The sequence below is a fragment of the Girardinichthys multiradiatus genome, chromosome 13 (genome assembly GCF_021462225.1).
Source record: "Girardinichthys multiradiatus isolate DD_20200921_A chromosome 13, DD_fGirMul_XY1, whole genome shotgun sequence".
Classification (NCBI taxonomy): domain Eukaryota; kingdom Metazoa; phylum Chordata; class Actinopteri; order Cyprinodontiformes; family Goodeidae; genus Girardinichthys; species Girardinichthys multiradiatus.
The window spans coordinates 40,597,946-40,617,136 of NC_061806.1; the positions used below are offsets into that span (position 1 = coordinate 40,597,946).

General features: G+C 36.8%; 1 protein-coding gene across 21 annotated transcripts in view; it reads left to right on the forward strand.

Annotated features, from left to right (window-relative positions):
* The first annotated feature begins 3,931 nt into the window (after window positions 1-3,931).
* The window catches only part of si:ch211-80h18.1 (uncharacterized protein LOC555593 homolog), a 29,967-nt gene continuing 14,707 nt past the window's right edge, over window positions 3,932-19,191 (forward strand). For 4 of the 21 annotated variants that reach the window (XM_047384734.1, XM_047384729.1, XM_047384732.1 and 1 more), the window contains exons 1-12: window positions 3,934-3,972; window positions 4,697-4,761; window positions 4,859-4,930; window positions 6,802-6,840; window positions 7,269-7,313; window positions 10,631-10,690; window positions 11,928-11,963; window positions 12,692-12,718; window positions 13,163-13,441; window positions 13,544-13,585; window positions 14,051-14,080; window positions 14,230-14,289. In XM_047384734.1, coding sequence (XP_047240690.1) covers window positions 3,962-3,972; window positions 4,697-4,761; window positions 4,859-4,930; window positions 6,802-6,840; window positions 7,269-7,313; window positions 10,631-10,690; window positions 11,928-11,963; window positions 12,692-12,718; window positions 13,163-13,441; window positions 13,544-13,585; window positions 14,051-14,080; window positions 14,230-14,289 — 766 coding nt within the window. In that variant the 5' untranslated portion in view covers window positions 3,934-3,961. Of the gene's footprint in view, window positions 3,973-4,696; window positions 4,762-4,858; window positions 4,931-6,801; window positions 6,841-7,268; window positions 7,314-9,896; window positions 10,074-10,379; window positions 10,480-10,630; window positions 10,691-11,927; window positions 11,964-12,691; window positions 12,719-13,162; window positions 13,442-13,543; window positions 13,586-14,050; window positions 14,081-14,229; window positions 14,290-19,191 lie in introns of those variants that run through there. The other 17 variants (XM_047384722.1, XM_047384725.1, XM_047384731.1 and 14 more) reach the window with 13 other exon arrangements.

Here is a 19,191-nt window from a genome sequence, read left to right on the forward strand (position 1 = left end):
AAGATCTCAAACTTGGACTCATCAGACCAAAGCACAGATTTCCACTGGTCTAATGTCCATTCCTTGTGTTCTTTAGCCCAAACAAGTCTCTTCTGCTTGTTGCCTGTCCTCAGCAGTGGTTTCCTAGCAGCTATTTTATCATGAAGGCCTGATTCACACAGTCTCCTCTTAACAGTTGTTCTAGAGATGTGTCTGCTGCTAGAACTCTGTGTGGCATTGACCTGTTCTCTAATCTGAGCTGCTGTTAACCTGCGATTTCTGAGGCTGGTGACTCGGATGAACGTATCGTCCGCAGCAGAGGTGACTCTTGGTCTTCCTTTCCTGGGGCGGTCCTCATGTGAGCTAGTTTCTTTGTAGCACTTGATGGTTTTTGCGACTGCACTTGGGGACACTTTCAAAGTTTTCCCAATTGTTCAGACTGACTGACCTTCATTTCTTAAAGTAATGATGGCCACTCGTTTTTCGTTACTTAGCTGATTTTTTCTTGCCATAATACAAATTCTAACAGTCTATTCAGTAGGTCTATCAGCTGTGTACTGTATCCACCTCCTGCACAACACAACTGATGGTCCCAACCCCATTTATAAGGCTTGAATTCCCACTTATTAAACCTGACAGGGCACACCTGTGAAGTGAAAACCATTTCAGGTGACTACCTCTTGAAGCTCATCAACAGAATGCCAAGAGTGTACAGAGCAGTAATCAAAGCAAAAGGTGGCTACTTTGAAGAACCTAGAATATAAAACATATTTTCAGTTGTTTCACACTTTTTTGTTCAGTATATAATTACACATATGTTAATTCATAGTTTTGATGCCTTCAGTGTGAAGCTACAATATTCATAGTCATGAAAATAAAGAAAACTCTTTGAATGAGAAGGTGTGTCCAAACATTTGGTCTGTACTGTATGTTGAAAGTGGAAGATCCCAGATGTTGCACTTGAACTGGGAGTTTAGATTAGATCATTTTGTTTTTGAATATAAAATACACAGTATGGTCCAGAATATTGGTTCCAAAAACGGAGTAAAACTATTTAAAATTTATCTAAATGAAAGAATGTGTATAAGAATGATTTTTTATGTGAATTGTAACTTTTATGTAAATTTTTATGAGGTAGGATGGCGAAGATGCTCTGGGATAGAAGAAATAGAAGAGTGTTTTTTCTCATTATCTCTTTTAAAAAAATAGCCTTCATTTGTTAAAATTGAATTTTAATTCTAGGTAGACTTCTGCTGTTGAATTAAGGCAGATTTAGATATTCAGTAAAGAAGTAAAAAATAATAACGTAAATTGCCCTGAGTATAATAGTTGTCATTTAGATCAATTGATCCTAAATTTGGGGCTGAGGCCAAACATTTAATCATGAGAGACAAGGTGAAGGGCCCAGACAAGATCTTCATAAAGTTAAAAATATGCATTTTCTTCTTTCCTTTTCCAGTTGTTGCGAAATAAATGTCACTATGTTTAAACAAAAAGGTAAAAACTGAGGAAGGAAATATCTCTGTCTTTAAATCATCAAATAAATTATGCTTTAGGGAACACTTTGTTTTAAATAAAGTAGAGTGTTTGGCTATTTAAGGAATATCAGATAGAAACGTAATGATAATACATAACATGATCTGATACTACTGCTCATTTAGATCAAATGCTGGTCCTGGTTAATAAGTGGGACTCGTGGATTTTGTTTCGATTTTCGATGTCACAAACTCAGAGTCCGCAAACCGATCCAGAATCCTGAGTGGTTTCCAATTTAAAACTGGTGACCTACAGATATTTCTCCTCTGTCTCTGCAAAAAGGATTTAAAAATCAGCTTGGATGCTTTTTTTTTTCCATCTGAAAGTATCTGAGTTTGTTAAATCTTTTTTTGTTGGGCTGTTTGTAGAGGTACTTTATTTAGCTTCTGCTGTTGATGTTTTACAGTTCCTGGGTCTGTTTTTGTGTCCATGTTTGTTTTTGAATTCAGTTGTCTTTATTTTATTGTATTTCTTCTTTTGTTTTAATGAATTGTTGTTGTCTGTCATCCTGACTGATAGAGTAAGGTTGTCTTTTGGTTGTTTAAAATTCAGTTTGTTTTACATCACATAGCTGATAGTGTTTTCTAATTGTCTCTCCTTCATCCATTTAGTCAATATATCGATCGGTGTTAATCTAGTGCTTGTATTACCTCTATCAGATCTTTTTTTATTATTCCCACAGATTACTGTTACTCAACTTGTGCTTATTGGAACAAGATCTAGCCATTAACAGCAGTCTGCTAACTTATGTTTGTGCTTTTATGGAGAATATCACTGATGACTTTTAGAAAACATGACTGGTTAGGATCCAGTTTAAACCAAAATAACTCCAGCTGACTTCCTCCTGGTAGGTTTTAACGACACAAACTGCATTTCCTTACAGTAAATTATGTAGCTTTAACAATTGCAAAAAACAGGTCCCAAACATCCTTGTACATATGAATATATACACATCGCTCTAACCAAGACTGTTAAAAACGCTTTCATCGTGACAGATCAATCTGACGATTAGCCTTAATTCCACAAACTACAGATTATGAGATTATCCAAATACTTTAGACTATAAAGCTGTTGTAAACTGTTTATTTGGATGCATTTAATACATGTAATATGCTTTTTACTGTGTATGTTCTTTTCTTGATTGGTTAAAACTCATTCCCTTCTAGAAGGAACACAGGTGTCAGTTAATTTTGAGTTGAAAGATTTTAAACTGATAAAATGAATACAGTCATATTCAGTAATTTACAGTATTCGTTCTGATGAGGCTTGTTTATCAGATTAAAACTGTCTTTTGAAAATAACAACCTTTAAGCAGGTATTAAAAATGAATACTTTAGTTTCACTTAGTGAATTAAGTTACTGAAATAAATTAACTTTTCAGTAATACTCTCATTTATTGAATGAATCTGTACATTTAAGCTAATCGGACTGATATGAGTTTACATGTGTAATTATAATAAAGTAGTAAATCAATTGATACAGATGATGATCAATGGCTTATGAGTCTTATTCATTCCCTGGCATATGTGCAGATAGTAAAATGGTTGTCTCTCTTGTCAAAGCGAGTAAAAAATGTCCTCCCTTGCTTGTATAAATTAACACGTGGTTGGAGCGAAACGTCCTGCTTTAGTTCTGACTATTTCATAACTGAAAAGGTCAGAACTGCAAAGGTGACATGGTAAAGAGTGGAGACAAAGGAATCTACTGTCTATAAGTAGTTTGATGAAAATGCAGCTTGCTTTAAAGCATTCAGAATAAATCTAATATACGTGCTTTGGTTCTGGAAGCAGGAACACTGTGTGACCTGACTGCCCTCAGACTAGCCAACTGGTTTCTCTCAAAGATTTAAAACAAATTAGTTCTTTTACAAAACTCTGAATTTTTTTTCTTTCATTTTATTGTGAGTGAACACAACTCTAGACTGAACTGGGATCAGGGGCTATAACAGCCACCATGCTGGTTGGAGTTGAAGACTTTAATTGTTAAATTGGGAAATAATTTACGCAAAACTCGGCAGATTCTTCAAACATTTTCTGCAAACAAAAACAAAACATTGGCCTGTCTGCTTGAAGGGAGTTCCCCATCAGCCCTTTCTGATAGCTAGAGGTGACCTGTCCAGGTGAATCCTGCCCCTACAACCAGTGCATGATGGGAAGCCCCTAAGTTATGCTTGGATAAAATCAGAACTTTAAGCATGACTGAAGAAGCAACACAAGCAGAGTAAAAGTAGCAGAATAAGGGGGGAAAAAAAAGGAAAAGATTAATTTGTACTTTCACCGTTTTCAGGGCATGAACTTCATGCAGAGTTGTAGTTTGTGTTAGCTGAAGTGTTTGTAGTTTTTAGAGGTAGCATGAGCAGCCCCTCCCATCTGTATCTGTGTATAAATTTGAAGGTTTGAAGGAGGGGTTGCAGCTCTTCAGCTTCAGGAGAAAAACTGACAGCAGCATGCTGCCACCGTGAGTAATGCTGATTATACTGAGAATTATTAATATCTCAGACCATTAATTTTCTGTTCTGTCGATCTTTAGTTTGCTGTTGATTGGAAAAAGTTGCTCTTTGTATTGCTTATTGTTGGTGCAATTTTTATATTGTGATTTACTGGACTTGTGGATTTTATTAGTCCTGATTAGTCTTTATAATGTTAATCTTTGGCATGTTTAGGAAACAACTTTGTCATGCAGAGTAACTGTTGTGTTTTTTGTTGTATTTATAATATCTCATCCTGGTTATACATTCCTCCTGTTGCAAATAGTGGGGCAACAACTATAGGGACTGTTTTTGAATTTGACTTATGAAAAATTTAATTTAATTTCTACCTTTCTACATATAATCAATGGGTTAAAGTGCATCTAATGAAAAAACAGCATTACATTGGTAGAGAAATAGTGTGTTTTCTCTCTTTATTGTAATTAGTCAAACTGTTTTTGATCTGTCCAATCAGATCACTCTCTGTGTTGCAGCTGAGGTTATCAAATATATTAAAGCTTACATTGTATTGATCCATTATTGATAATGATGAATAGATTTTTGAACAGAAATGTCTCATAATGCTAAAGTGGATTATTGGTATACTGCTTTTTTTCTAATAGTGTTTCCCATAAAGACAATTGAGCAAATCTCCATAAAAATGTGTATTGTTCCATATCATTGAATACTCCATTCATCTGTTTTTTAAAACAGAAACCTACTGATTGTGTCGATAGTCATCCTTCTGGCAACTACGGCATCTACGGCACCTGTGGAGGGTAAAAAAGAAAATTCTATTTTATTTGACTCATTCTGTTTGATTTTTATTCTGGTTCTGTAGCCGGTGGAGATGAGTGTTTGCGTTGTGTCTTCCAGAGAAGGAGGTGGAGGAGGTGGAAACGGAGGCCACAGAGATGTTGGAGGGGGAGGTGTCTGAGGAGGAGGAGGGTAGGCCTGTGTGTGAGGGAAAAAAAGCTAAATATTTTTACTGAAGAGCAAAAAGGTTAAATTTAATCTTCATTTAAAGTGCAGAACAAATAATAATCACAAAACTACACTGAATAAAAAATCTTTTGCAATTGTTTTTAAATTATTGTTACATGATAATGTGTTGCATATTATTAAATGACAAAAACTTGAAAAAGCATGAAACTGTGCAGATAAACTGATTAAATATCAAAATATTAATATTTAAACTTCAGCTGCACCACCATTCTTTTTATGACAAGTTAAATATTTTCCTTTCCAACCATGATAAGTCACATTAACAGCTTTTTTCTGACAGTTATTGTGCTTTTATTTTAATCAAACCAACAAGAAATGTCTAGGTGTAGGAGAACATTAGAGACATAGACATTGGAGCCTTTTCCACTATTTGGTCAGGTGTCAGGGAAAATGGATTTGACTTCACTGAGAGGAGAAAGACAGCAATGCAGATCAGAATAGAAAACACATCTTCTAAAATGTACTATAGTTGAATGTCGTTAAAGGTAGATATGCAACATGCTGAATATTAAATAGAGATTAAGACCTTTAAAAACAGAATAATTCAAAATGTCTTTGCGAGACGATGTTATCAAACTATGGACGAGTTATTTCATCAACAGATGGATTTCTGACATGTTAAACACACCATGTGTTTGTTTTCTATTGCAGAACCTTAAAAATAAGGTGGCTTTTCTTTAAGTGAATGAAGATCAAGGTTGTACCTGAGATTACATTGTCTCCTTATAATGGCAGATGATCTGCAGTCACAAACTGATAAGGAGAGAAAAACGCATAAATGTGCAGCTTTTCTGAACAATTGTTTATTGTTAGAGTATTAAAAAGATATTTTTGAAAAGGTTCTTAATGCTGAGATGTGGGGCCAGATCCCCAATGTTTTCATGATTTATTTATTTTGTTTAGTTTATTTCTTTGATTTATTGCTTATGGTTTGATTTCTTTTGCAAATACAGTTTTACATGTTTTTAATTGTTGGATTATTGTACAGATAACCAATATCAGCCATTACTCTCAGCCCCAACACCTCCGACGCAACAACAGCAAGCTTTAAGCATGAGCTCCACACCTATGCTTTGTTTATTTACAAACCCTTTCTATAAATCTGAATATTATTAAAAGTTCATTTTTTTCATACATATTATATACATTAATAACACAGAGACTGATGTTTTTAAGCCATTATTTCTGTTAATAATGATTTTCCTCTTACAGCTAATGAAACCATGACATTTAAGATTAGAATATTACATCAGACCAATAAAACATTTTAATTACAGAAATGTGGGCCCAATGAATTTGTAGTACCTGCTTAAAGGTTGTTATATTCAAAAGGTACTTTTTATCTGGTAAATGAGCCTCATATTGTAATTTATTGAAGATGAGGATGTGTATTTGAATGAGTTCTTTAAATAACCACAAACAGGCCAGGGGCAAATTAACTGTAACATTTTGGATCTTTTTCTCAATGGTTTTGAACATTTTTATACATTCTGTGTTTCTAAGAACAATTTTCACTTTGTATAAAGAAACAGTGTATAAAGACTTAGATGGAATAAACTTTGCTTTATTAAACAGAACAAATGGTCCTCATTTAAGTCATCAAGGATCAAAGACGAACAAGGGAAAAAGATAAAAGGAAAATAACTCATGTTGATGGAAATTAATTTATTTCACTAAGTTGAAATAAATAAACAAATAAACAAACATCCTCCAAAGACCAGACAATAAAGATTTTTCCTAACGTGAATCTTTAAAAATGATGTTAAACCCTTTTTAATTAGAGAAATAAATGTTGGATTTTTTTTTCTTTTCAGATGATGATGATGACTCCAAGAGTCAGGATAATATTGATGGTGAGCAGATAAAACATTATGACCTTTACATATAAACCTGCATAAATAAAATAATCTAAATTTAAAGTCAAACCTCAAAACCAAATTATTTCATTAAAATTTAAAGATGTCCTGAATTTCTCACAAACCTTTAGCGTAATTCAACTCTTAAAACTACAGTCGTCTTGTTGAAATTTCATTTTTTAGTGAAGAAACTAATAACATTTTTGCTCCCAGAAACAACTTGAAATGCCTGATTTATAAACCCTTTTCTAGATATTTTACTAATTTTAAACTTAAAAATTCAGTGTTTTCCTGCAGGATTCCCTTCAGATTTAATGCAACAGATCCCTGGTTAATTTTAATAAACCCAGACTTTCTTTTAGCTGATGGAACAGAAGGTTTATTCATGCTGGACACCTGATCCTATGTCCTCCTCCTTCCTGCAGGAGCTCAGCAGACCACCGTGTCAGCAGCGTTAGCCGGAGGTTCAGGTGAGTCAGCCCTGATCGGGTTTTTCCCTCCTGAAAAGTGTGTTTGTTTCCAGTTTGGTCTCATATTTAATCCAGATTAACTGGCTGGTATTCCTACCAGGATTAACCCGATTCAGTCCAATCCACATTGTGAAGACACGTCCACCTTTGTAGCACAACGCTGGTGTTAAAGCTTCAGTGCCACCTGCTGTAAAAGAAGTACAGGGGAAAGGCTAAAGCTATGTAATTAACATTTCTGATCAAATGTACAGAAAAACGACATAAAAAAGCTCAAGGAAAATTATATGTGGAAGCTGAAAAGTTGTATCAATTAAACTTTGATTTAGTGAAAGGTTTTAAATGTACAAGCTTTGTTCAGCTGTTCTTGGAAGGATGTTGCCTCAAGAAAAATCCTGGAGAAAATCTAAGAAATCCACAATTTTGGGAAAAATCAGAACCTCATTTTCATTGCATTTTTTTGGTTTCACAAATAAAACCTGCGTGTTTTACAGAATACAGGTTTTACTCATCCGTATACAGGGCCCTGAAAAAGTATTCAAACCCCTCAAAGTTTTTTTTACATTTTGACACATTACAACAATAAACCTTATTGCATTTTACTGGGATTTCTAGTAATAGTCAAACACAAAGTGGTGCATAGCTGAAGTAAAGCAGAGAAACTTCGATATATAACTACACGTTTTTATCTGAAAACGTTGGCAAGCATTTGTATTCGGCTCCTTTTACTTTTTTAACCCTGAATGACATCCAGTGCAACCAGCTGTCTCCAAAATTCATTTAATTGGTAAATATAGTTCTGTGAAGGCCTCAGAGAACATTGGTGATCAAACAACATCATGAAGACCAAGGAACACAGCAGACGGGTCAGGGAGCAATACTGTATATGGAGATGTTTAAAGCAGGGTTGGGTTATAAAATAAGTTTTAAACATCTTACAGACAACAACATGGTTGTCGACTTAAACTAACAGGCCAGGCAATAAAGGCTTTATTCAGGGAAGCAGCCAAGAGGCCCGTGGTAATTATGGAAGAACTGCAAAGCTCAGTGAGAAGCTGTTAGTTGGACTAGGATTTGATGAGCTAGCCTGTTGAATTGTTGAAAGGAAGCCAAAAGAAGTCTCCACGGGAGTTTGCTACAAACCACGTGAAGAACATAGCAAAAATGTGGACTGGAGTTTGAGACCCCTCCCATAAATATAAACCTAACTGAATCATTTTAAAAAGGCTTGAAAACTGATGTTCTCCATCCAGTCTGACTGAGCGTAGTGTTGACAACCCACAAGAACTGAAGCTCAAATTGCAGTGAAAGGTGTTTTTTTTTTTTTTTACAAACTGTTAAGACATGGGGGTGAATGCATATACAAGCCACATTTCTTTCCATTCTCATTTATCAACAATTTTGAAAAACACGTATTATTTTCTGTCCACTTCTGAATGTTTCATTATTTTGTAAATAATCCCAATAGCTGAAGTTTGTGGTTGTAATAAGAACGTGAAAAAGTTCGTTTTCTTTTTTTCCATAATTATCTCAGTCTACATTTGTTCTAATGCCAAAACACATCAAAAATGTTTTCACAAATACAAATGTTTTATAAAAATGATAATCTGCATTTAATGTAATGTTATGTAGTTCAAATTTGACCAATCCAAGTAGTTTAGATTTTTAAACCAGAGATAATAAAATATTCCATATTCCTCAAAAAACATCTTAAATGTCTTAATCAGCAGTGGTCTACAGCCAGATTTTGTTACCGTGCATTTAATAGGCAATGACCTTTAGACATGCAAAAAAAACCTGTAGCTTGTTTGTTTTAGTTTTATTTAAGTGATCCTGACAGAAAGGCCCTAGATGGAAACCATACTGTCAATATCACTGCCTCTGGTTGATATAAAGTTTGATATTTTAAACTTTAAATGTCTGTTTACTCTTTATCAAGAAATATTTTTCACTTCGTATAACAGTTGAGATTTGAAGGTTTTATTAAATAACTGCAAATCTTTTGTTAAAAACCTTTCTAGGAAATATAAAGTTTGAAAGCTTAACATCAAAAAATCACCACAATTAAAGATCGCGTTTTGTGTTCTTCTCAAAGCTGTTTCCATAAATATTCAACATCTGAGTGATGAGTTCACCTTTTGTCTCTATATTTTAAACGGTTTACTATCAAATTTGACACCAAATGAGTCTTTGCTTTATGCTATTTGCATGGATAAGAATATCAGAATATTGGGCAGCGCTGGTGGTGTAGGGGTGAAAATGCGCGACCATATACAGAGGCTACAGTCCTCAAATGGCAGCTGTCTGGGGTTCGAGTCCCGGACCTGGTGACATTTACTGAATGTCTCCCCCTCTCTCTACCCCTCTTTCCTGTCTACCTACTGTCAGAAAATGGAAAAATAAAGGCTACTAGTGCCAAAAAAATAACTTAAAAAAAAAAAAAGAATATTTGGATAAACAAGAATGTTGCTGTCACAGAGTGGTTTTCAGCCTGCTCCTCAGGAGCCATTGTCCTGCATGTTTTAGGTGTTTCCCTGCCTTCACACACCTGACTTCAATAAATGGGCAATTAACAGGCCTTTGCAGCACTTGATGGCTGCTGAGGAGGTAATGCAATCATTTGATTCAGGTGTGCTGGAGCCAAGACACATCTAAAACACAAAGGACAGTGGGTCCTGAGGACCAGGATTGACAACCACTGCTTTAGGGGACGGCAGATCTCTATACCAGGAAGCAGAGAGAGGAGCAGAGCAACAGCAACAGGTAACAATTGAGAGTAAATGGTTCTAATGGGGTAGGAGGAAGGATGAAGAGCTTGAAAGGTGAAGGCAGAGTCCAGAAACATAGGTCAGTATGGTACTTGCAGCAGAGCATGACAAACAGGTCTAGTTGGAGATTGAGCTTAAGATATGGGAGGATGGTTGCCAGTTGTGGCAGACTGATCCAGAGGTTACTGGCCTGAGATGGTCTGAACAATGGTTCCACAATGCTTTATGAAAGTTAAAACCAGGAAGGGCAGAAACCTTGGAAGTGTATAAATGGCACGTATTAACGAAAACCTCTGGGTAGTATTCAATACAAAGAGAGCAAGGGGGTTAGAGATACTCAAGTATCAAAGGACCAGCAACCAGCTTCTTTAAGACTCCAGCTGAGGGCTGATCAGAAACAGGTGAGTTGAAGCACTCTACTCAGCCCTGCCCACTGCAAAAGATTTGTTTTCTTTACTGTAATATTCTAGTATTTCAAGTTGTGATCAATGTGTGTCCTACACAAAAAAATCACTTGTTTCTGTCTGCCATGATGGGAATTTTGTTTGTCAGCTTCCAGTGGCCAGTCCCTAGAGATGAGACCACATGTTGGAGCAGCTGGAAGCTCTACAGGTAAACAAAATTACTGAAATGTATTAGGTTTATTTCTATGAACAGTGTAATAATTCATGTTTAACATCTTAGGGGATCCAGTCTGATTTGTCAAGTAGTTACTCAAGTTGTTTAGTTCTGCTGAAGATTATATTTCTAATTGAATTATCTTTTGGTAGTTTGTTTTTTTTCTCAATTTGGTGTTGGGAGAATATTTGGTGTTTTAATTGCAATGCATAGTTGCTTAGTAAAATTTATTTGCTGTTGATTTATTTTCAATGTTAAGTTTATTAAAAAATGCTGGTAGTTTGCTTAAATTAGGTTTGGTTGGTAGTTGATGGTCATAGCCAGATATTTGGTCAGTTTGTAACTATATTTTGGTTGACAAAATGGGCTGATTTTATTTCAGTATTGTTGGTTGGTGCCTGTTGATGTTGGGTTGATCCAGGTGTTTGGAGCATATTTGATTTTGTTTTGTAGGGTTTTATGGCACTAGTGGCCTTTATTTACAGTTTTTAGGCAGGAATTGGGCTAAGAGAGAAAGGTGGAAGACATGCAGCAAAGGTCCCAGGTTGGGAATCGAACCGTGGACTGCTGTGTTGAGGACAAATAGCCTCCGTATATTTGTCCTCTACCTCTACACCACACAGCGCCTCAGTTTTGTAGGTTTGTTTGGTTAATTATGGTGTTTGGTGAATATTTGATTGTTGTTCATATGGTTGGCAGGTTTTTTGTTTCTTTTTTTCTCAGCTGATGTTTGATAGCTCATTTTCAGCAGGCGTTTGGTCAGGATTTAGCAGGTAGTTGAAGGTATTTCATTAATATTTGATTGTTAGTTGAATGTTTGATTTTGTTGTTTTTGTTAGTATTTACGTGGTGGTTGAAGATCATGTAACTGGTGTCTTGGTGACATTTTGCTGTTGGTTTGATAGATGTTCGACTAATTGGTTAATTAGGGATTGATTGATGAATATTTTTTGGTCTTAGGTTAGTGTGGTAAATATTTTATCGTTTGTTTCTGTAGTTAGGACATGACTGTTAGGATGTCAAGATAACGAAAACTAAACACAAACCAATCATTATTTGAATTACTCAATAAGTACTGTTATTTTAGTAATACAATTATACATTCTTACTATCAATTATATTTGTCATGAACTGAATTAGTATTTAATATTTTAGGGCTACATTTCGGAGTACAGTTATAAGCGTTCCTTGTAGATTTTAGTTATTTAAAAGTGTCTTTTCTGTTTCTCAGGTCACGGAGGTGATCTCTCCTCTATCAACTTTGCAGGTGATTTTGACCTTGTGGTTCACCAGTCAGCCATATTTCTTCAGTCATGAGACAAAAAGAAACATTCACCCACTAGGGACATCTGTCATAAAATAATAAGATAAATTTTATCACTGATTGAAGACTTATTGTATGAATGACCTTAACTACATATTAATATCATAACCATAGAATGAAGGGGCTTGTATGACTATAACTATGTAAATGTTACTATGATCAGCATTAAACATTAACATTACGTATGACCTACATTAGAGAGGTTTTGGTCTGCTGTATTTGTTAATACACTAGTTAAAAAAAATAAAATCTATGTTGCACTAAGAAAGATTGTTGTAGATTTAAACAAACAGGCTCATTCTTTAAACTGGCTGATTATTATTCATTACTAGAGGAACATTTATTACTGTAACCTTTAAAGTCTGAACCTAAAACAACATCCTAAACAAAACCAGTATGAAAAACACTGAGAATTCCAACTTCTGAGCAATCGCTTAAGATTTAATGCTATGTTGCAGCAAGCTGTGTGGCAGTGCTGAGGCTAACTAATTCTTAAACACAGCATATTTAGTATCAGCTGTTATTTGAAATTCAGCTCTCCTTTGTAGCTGTACTACAGCTAAATATGTTATATCCTTCAGCCACCACAAGAGGCGCTGCAGCCACAGTGAGGGCCCATATGTTTACATTAAAATAAGCTATTAGTGAAATGTTTGTTTAATTTTGTATAGCAGGTGGACATCCAGGCAGCTCCTCAGGTAAATCCACCGGTTCAGTCCATACAGATCACAACTTTAGCGTTATGTATTTTTTATTTTGTATTACATAAACCTTTTTAAAGTTTGCTGGAAAAATATCACTTTGATTGATCCAGACTGTTGAGTTTGCTAATCCAGATGACCTAAATATAACTTGATTTGTAGTTTGAACCTTAAAAATGTAACCATAATCCTTACCCCATAACCCTACCCTAATAAAATATCCCAGCTGACTTAAATGAATAATTTTTCTTGTTTTTTATAAATAAAATAATGTCCACGAGTTAATTTTTCTGTGCAATTCAGTGTAAAAACTTTTCTGAAACAAAGAAAATACTACTCTCCATTTAGAATCGGACTCTGAACGTGTTGCACTGCAACTTAACATTTGGATGAGAACGTCTCCAACAGTAACCTGTTATTGTTCTGATTTTGATCTCCCAGGTTCTGCAGTTTCTCCAGGTTCTGAAGGTTCCATGGGTTCTGCAGCCTCTGTAGGTTCTGCAGGATCTGGAGGTTTTGTAGGCTCAGCAGGATCTGCAGGTTCTTCAGGGTCTGTAGATTCCATGGGGTTTGCAGGTTCTGTAGGTTCTGCAGGCTCTGTAGGTTCTGGAGGGTCTGCGAGTTCTGTAGACTCTGCAGGTTTTGTACATTCTGGAGGATCTCCAGGTTCTGTAGCAGTTGAAATCTCTGGTGTTTCTGCAGGTCAAACTCACTCAGCAGGTAATCATGAGGCTATATCTAATAGAAATCAGGGTCATATGAATAAATATACTGGTTTAAATCAACTGCAACTGTTAAGTAAAAGTCATTTTGTTCTTGTAGGAGCTGAACACCTACCAAGTTCATCTAAAACGGACATAAACGGTAAAATATCTAAAAATTCATGTTGGTCGTTTCACTTTTGGTGTAGTTACACAATAGGAGCTGTTTGGTGCATGGTCAAAATTTGATTTGCCCTTCGTAGAATAATTCTAACCAGTTGGTTAGAAAAATTATTTTAAAAAGATGGTCAGCTCAAGGCTGGACTGGGGAGGATGTGGAATATAAGGCACGAAGGGTTGACCAAGCTGGAGTCAGATTACTATTGGTATTTCAGCTGTGACCTTCATTTCTTGCCTCTAAATTCTAATAGCATGATAAAACAAAAAAACATGTAAAACAAGGAAGTACAAAAACTAAGAAGTCAATAAATTAGGCTTTTTTTTTTTTTACCCAGCAACTCCTTTTAGTCCCTTTTGATTAATACATTTGCCTGCAGGTACAAAACTGACTGATTAACTTTGCCATCTACAAATCTCTCTGATGTTAAAGCATTGTTTGTGTCTGCAGGTCCTGATGGAGTAGACTCGGAGACCAATGGTAAATTTATCTACAAATGACTTAAAAACATGGTGTACTCTGTGGTAGTTTGTTTCTTAAAGGAACACAAAACATCAGGACTTCTAAAAATTTTGGAAATCTCATAAAGGCTGAAAATCAGTTGAGTTACTTATTGCTGTTATTTACAGGTAATGGACAGAAGCTGCTGAACGGTGGAGGAGGTGGGGCCGGAGTCGACAGTCAGACCGGTGAGCAGTGGGATGGATGAGTGGAAAAACATGGAAACTTGAATAAGTTAAGAAAAACTGAATGTCTCAAACATCTTTTCAAAGCAGTGATTTATTTTAAACCTCAAGGCAAATAAAAACTCAACAGATTAGGATTTAGTTTTTGGAAGCATCCATTTGTTTTCTGATGTGCTCCTATTTTATATAGACCCACACATATTCACTGTTCAAAAACTGATAACCAGCATCAAATTATTACTTGGATGGATCCAGACTGATGAGTTTGTTTATCCAGAAGACCTGAATATAACCTGACTAGTAGTTTGAACATTGAAAATGTAACAAGCCTTGAAAATTTGAACTGCAGAAAAAAAAATATTCAACCACATTAGAACAAGAATACCCTCAATAAATTACTAAAATAAAATGAGTTAAAGCAAGGAATTCCTCCACTCAGCAACAGAAGCTAAGTCCACGTTTGGATATATTATCTCCTTCGGGCTGTGTTTGAAGATCATTAGGGGTCAGAGTTTCTCACCTGGGTTAAGCAGGAGTGAGAAACTCATGTAAATGGAGAGAATCTTGTTTTTGACTCTGATTTCACCACTCACTCAAACCAGTTGTTGCAATTATTATATGAAATAGCATTTGGACTTTGGAAATTATATTTTCACCATTTCAATCTCCAAAATTTTAAAAGTGTGTGATGCCAAAAAAACAGTATAATAATCAATCCATCAGTTATGGTATTGAATACAGTTTATACATTTTCAAAAAAATATTACATTTGTTTATAAATGAAAATATTTACCTAAGAATATCTAAAATAAAAAAATCTATTTTATCTTTTTACAAATATAAATAAATGAAAAACATTTAAAATAAATTTTCACAAATATAACTTCTTTAGGCAAAGTAGAAAAACCAAACTTTGATGAAGAAATTATATAAATGCCACTTCTAGTACATAATCTAATTGGGGAAATCTGATGTTAAATGATAATAATAATTATTTATTCAGCAAGTTGTGATTTTTATTAATGTATTAATAATACATTTTATTTGAAGGGACCTTTCTTGACACTGAAGGACACTGCACAATCATACACAATGAGAAGAAGCAACAATAAAAAGAAACAAAACCATTAAAATACAGGTCCTTCTCAAAATATTAGCATATTGTGATGAAGTTCATTATTTTCCATAATGTAATGATGAAAATTTAACATTCATATATTTTAGATTCATTGCACACTAACTGAAATATTTCAGGTCTTTTATTGTCTTAATACGGATGATTTTGGCATACAGCTCATGAAAACCCAAAATTCCTATCTCACAAAATTAGCATATCATTAAAAGGGTCTCTAAACGAGCTATGAACCTAATCATCTGAATCAACGAGTTAACTCTAAACACCTGCAAAAGATTCCTGAGGCCTTTAAAACTCCCAGCCTGGTTCATCACTCAAAACCCCAATCATGGGTAAGACTGCCGACCTGACTGCTGTCCAGAAGGCCACTATTGACACCCTCAAGCAAGAGGGTAAGACACAGAAAGACATTTCTGAACGAATAGGCTGTTCCCAGAGTGCTGTATCAAGGCACCTCAGTGGGAAGTCTGTGGGAAGGAAAAAGTGTGGCAGAAAACGCTGCACAACGAGAAGAGGTGACCGGACCCTGAGGAAGATTGTGGAGAAGGGCCGATTCCAGACCTTGGGGGACCTGCGGAAGCAGTGGACTGAGTCTGGAGTAGAAACATCCAGAGCCACCGTGCACAGGCGTGTGCAGGAAATGGGCTACAGGTGCCGCATTCCCCAGGTCAAGCCACTTTTGAACCAGAAACAGCGGCAGAAGCGCCTGACCTGGGCTACAGAGAAGCAGCACTGGACTGTTGCTCAGTGGTCCAAAGTACTTTTTTCGGATGAAAGCAAATTCTGCATGTCATTCAGAAATCAAGGTGCCAGAGTCTGGAGGAAGACTGGGGAGAAGGAAATGCCAAAATGCCAGAAGTCCAGTGTCAAGTACCCACAGTCAGTGATGGTCTGGGGTGCCGTGTCAGCTACTGGTGTTGGTCCACTGTGTTTTATCAAGGGCAGGGTCAATGCAGCTAGCTATCAGGAGATTTTGGAGCACTTCATGCTTCCATCTGCTGAAAAGCTTTATGGAGATGAAGATTTCATTTTTCAGCACGACCTGGCACCCGCTCACAGTGCCAAAACCACTGGTAAATGGTTTACTGACCATGGTATCACTGTGCTCAATTGGCCTGCCAACTCTCCTGACCTGAACCCCATAGAGAATCTGTGGGATATTGTGAAGAGAACGTTGAGAGACTCAAGACCCAACACTCTGGATGAGCTAAAGGCCGCTATCGAAGCATCCTGGGCCTCCATAAGACCTCAGCAGTGCCACAGGCTGATTGCCTCCATGCCACGCCGCATTGAAGCAGTCATTTCTGCCAAAGGATTCCCGACCAAGTATTGAGTGCATAACTGTACAGGTCCTTCTCAAAATATTAGCATATTGTGATAAAGTTAATTATTTTCCATAATGTCATGAAGAAAATTTAACATTCATATATTTTAGATTCATTGCACACTAACTGAAATATTTCAGGTCTTTTATTGTCTTAATACGGATGATTTTGGCATACAGCTCATGAAAACCCAAAATTCCTATCTCACAAAATTAGCATATCATTAAAAGGGTCTCTAAACGAGCTATGAACCTAATCATCTGAATCAACGAGTTAACTCTAAACACCTGCAAAAGATTCCTGAGGCCTTTAAAACTCCCAGCCTGGTTCATCACTCAAAACCCCAATCATGGGTAAGACTGCCGACCTGACTGCTGTCCAGAAGGCCACTATTGACACCCTCAAGCAAGAGGGTAAGACACAGAAAGACATTTCTGAACGAATAGGCTGTTCCCAGAGTGCTGTATCAAGGCACCTCAGTGGGAAGTCTGTGGGAAGGAAAAAGTGTGGCAGAAAACGCTGCACAACGAGAAGAGGTGACCGGACCCTGAGGAAGATTGTGGAGAAGGGCCGATTCCAGACCTTGGGGGACCTGCGGAAGCAGTGGACTGAGTCTGGAGTAGAAACATCCAGAGCCACCGTGCACAGGCGTGTGCAGGAAATGGGCTACAGGTGCCGCATTCCCCAGGTCAAGCCACTTTTGAACCAGAAACAGCGGCAGAAGCGCCTGACCTGGGCTACAGAGAAGCAGCACTGGACTGTTGCTCAGTGGTCCAAAGTACTTTTTTCGGATGAAAGCAAATTCTGCATGTCATTCGGAAATCAAGGTGCCAGAGTCTGGAGGAAGACTGGGGAGAAGGAAATGCCAAAATGCCAGAAGTCCAGTGTCAAGTACCCACAGTCAGTGATGGTCTGGGGTGCCGTGTCAGCTGCTGGTGTTGGTCCACTGTGTTTTATCAAGGGCAGGGTCAATGCAGCTAGCTATCAGGAGATTTTGGAGCACTTCATGCTTCCATCTGCTGAAAAGCTTTATGGAGATGAAGATTTCATTTTTCAGCACGACCTGGCACCTGCTCACAGTGCCAAAACCACTGGTAAATGGTTTACTGACCATGGTATCACTGTGCTCAATTGGCCTGCCAACTCTCCTGACCTGAACCCCATAGAGAATCTGTGGGATATTGTGAAGAGAACGTTGAGAGACTCAAGACCCAACACTCTGGATGAGCTAAAGGCCGCTATCGAAGCATCCTGGGCCTCCATAAGACCTCTGCAGTGCCACAGACTGATTGCCTCCATGCCACGCCGCATTGAAGCAGTCATTTCTGCCAAAGGATTCCCGACCAAGTATTGAGTGCATAACTGTACATGATTATTTGAAGGTTGAAGTTTTTTGTATTAAAGACACTTTTCTTTTATTGGTCGGATGAAATATGCTAATTTTGTGAGATAGGAATGTTGGGTTTTCATGAGCTGTATGCCAAAATCATCCGTATTAAGACAATAAAAGACCTGAAATATTTCAGTTAGTGTGCAATGAATCTAAAATATATGAATGTTAAATTTTCATCATGACATTATGGAAAATAATGAACTTTATCACAATATGCTAATATTTTGAGAAGGACCTGTACATGATTATTTGAAGGTTGACGTTTTTTGTATTTAAAAACACTTTTCTTTTATTGGTCGGATGAAATATGCTAATTTTGTGAGATAGGAATTTTGGGTTTTCATGAGCTGTATGCCAAAATCATCCGTATTAAGACAATAAAAGACCTGAAATATTTCAGTTAGTGTGCAATTAATCTAAAATATATGAATGTTAAATTTTCATCATGACATTATGGAAAATAATGAACTTTATCACAATATGCTATTATTTTGAGAAGGACCTGTAGACAGAGCAATGGCCATCAGATGGAATAGGTCATAAAAAGATGTGTTTTGAGTTCTGATTTGAAATGGGGCAGTGAATCAATGTTTGAGTTGGGATGGTAATGAATTCCAGAGATCTGGGAGCAGAGAGACTGAATGCTCTGATCCCCATGGTGGTGAGATGGGCAGAGGGCACAGACAGGTGTACGGAGGAGGAGGATCTAAGGTAGCGGGAGGGGATGGAAATATGAAGGTCACACAGATATGGAGGGGCAAGGTTATCAGTGTCCTTAAATGTTAATGGGAGGATTTTGATTTGGATACGTGACTGTACCAGGAGCCAGTGAAGCAGCTGAAGGACAGGAGTGATGTGGTGGAACGAGGAGGTTCGAGTTATGATGCAGGCAGCCAATTCTGGACCAGTTGAAGCTTACAAAGAGATTTATGAGTAAGACAGAAGAGAAGAGAATTACAATAATCAAGAGAAGTGACGAGACTGTGGATAAGGATGGCATTAGTGTGGGAGGGGAAGAGGCGATTGATGTTTCATAGTTGGAAGTAGGCTGA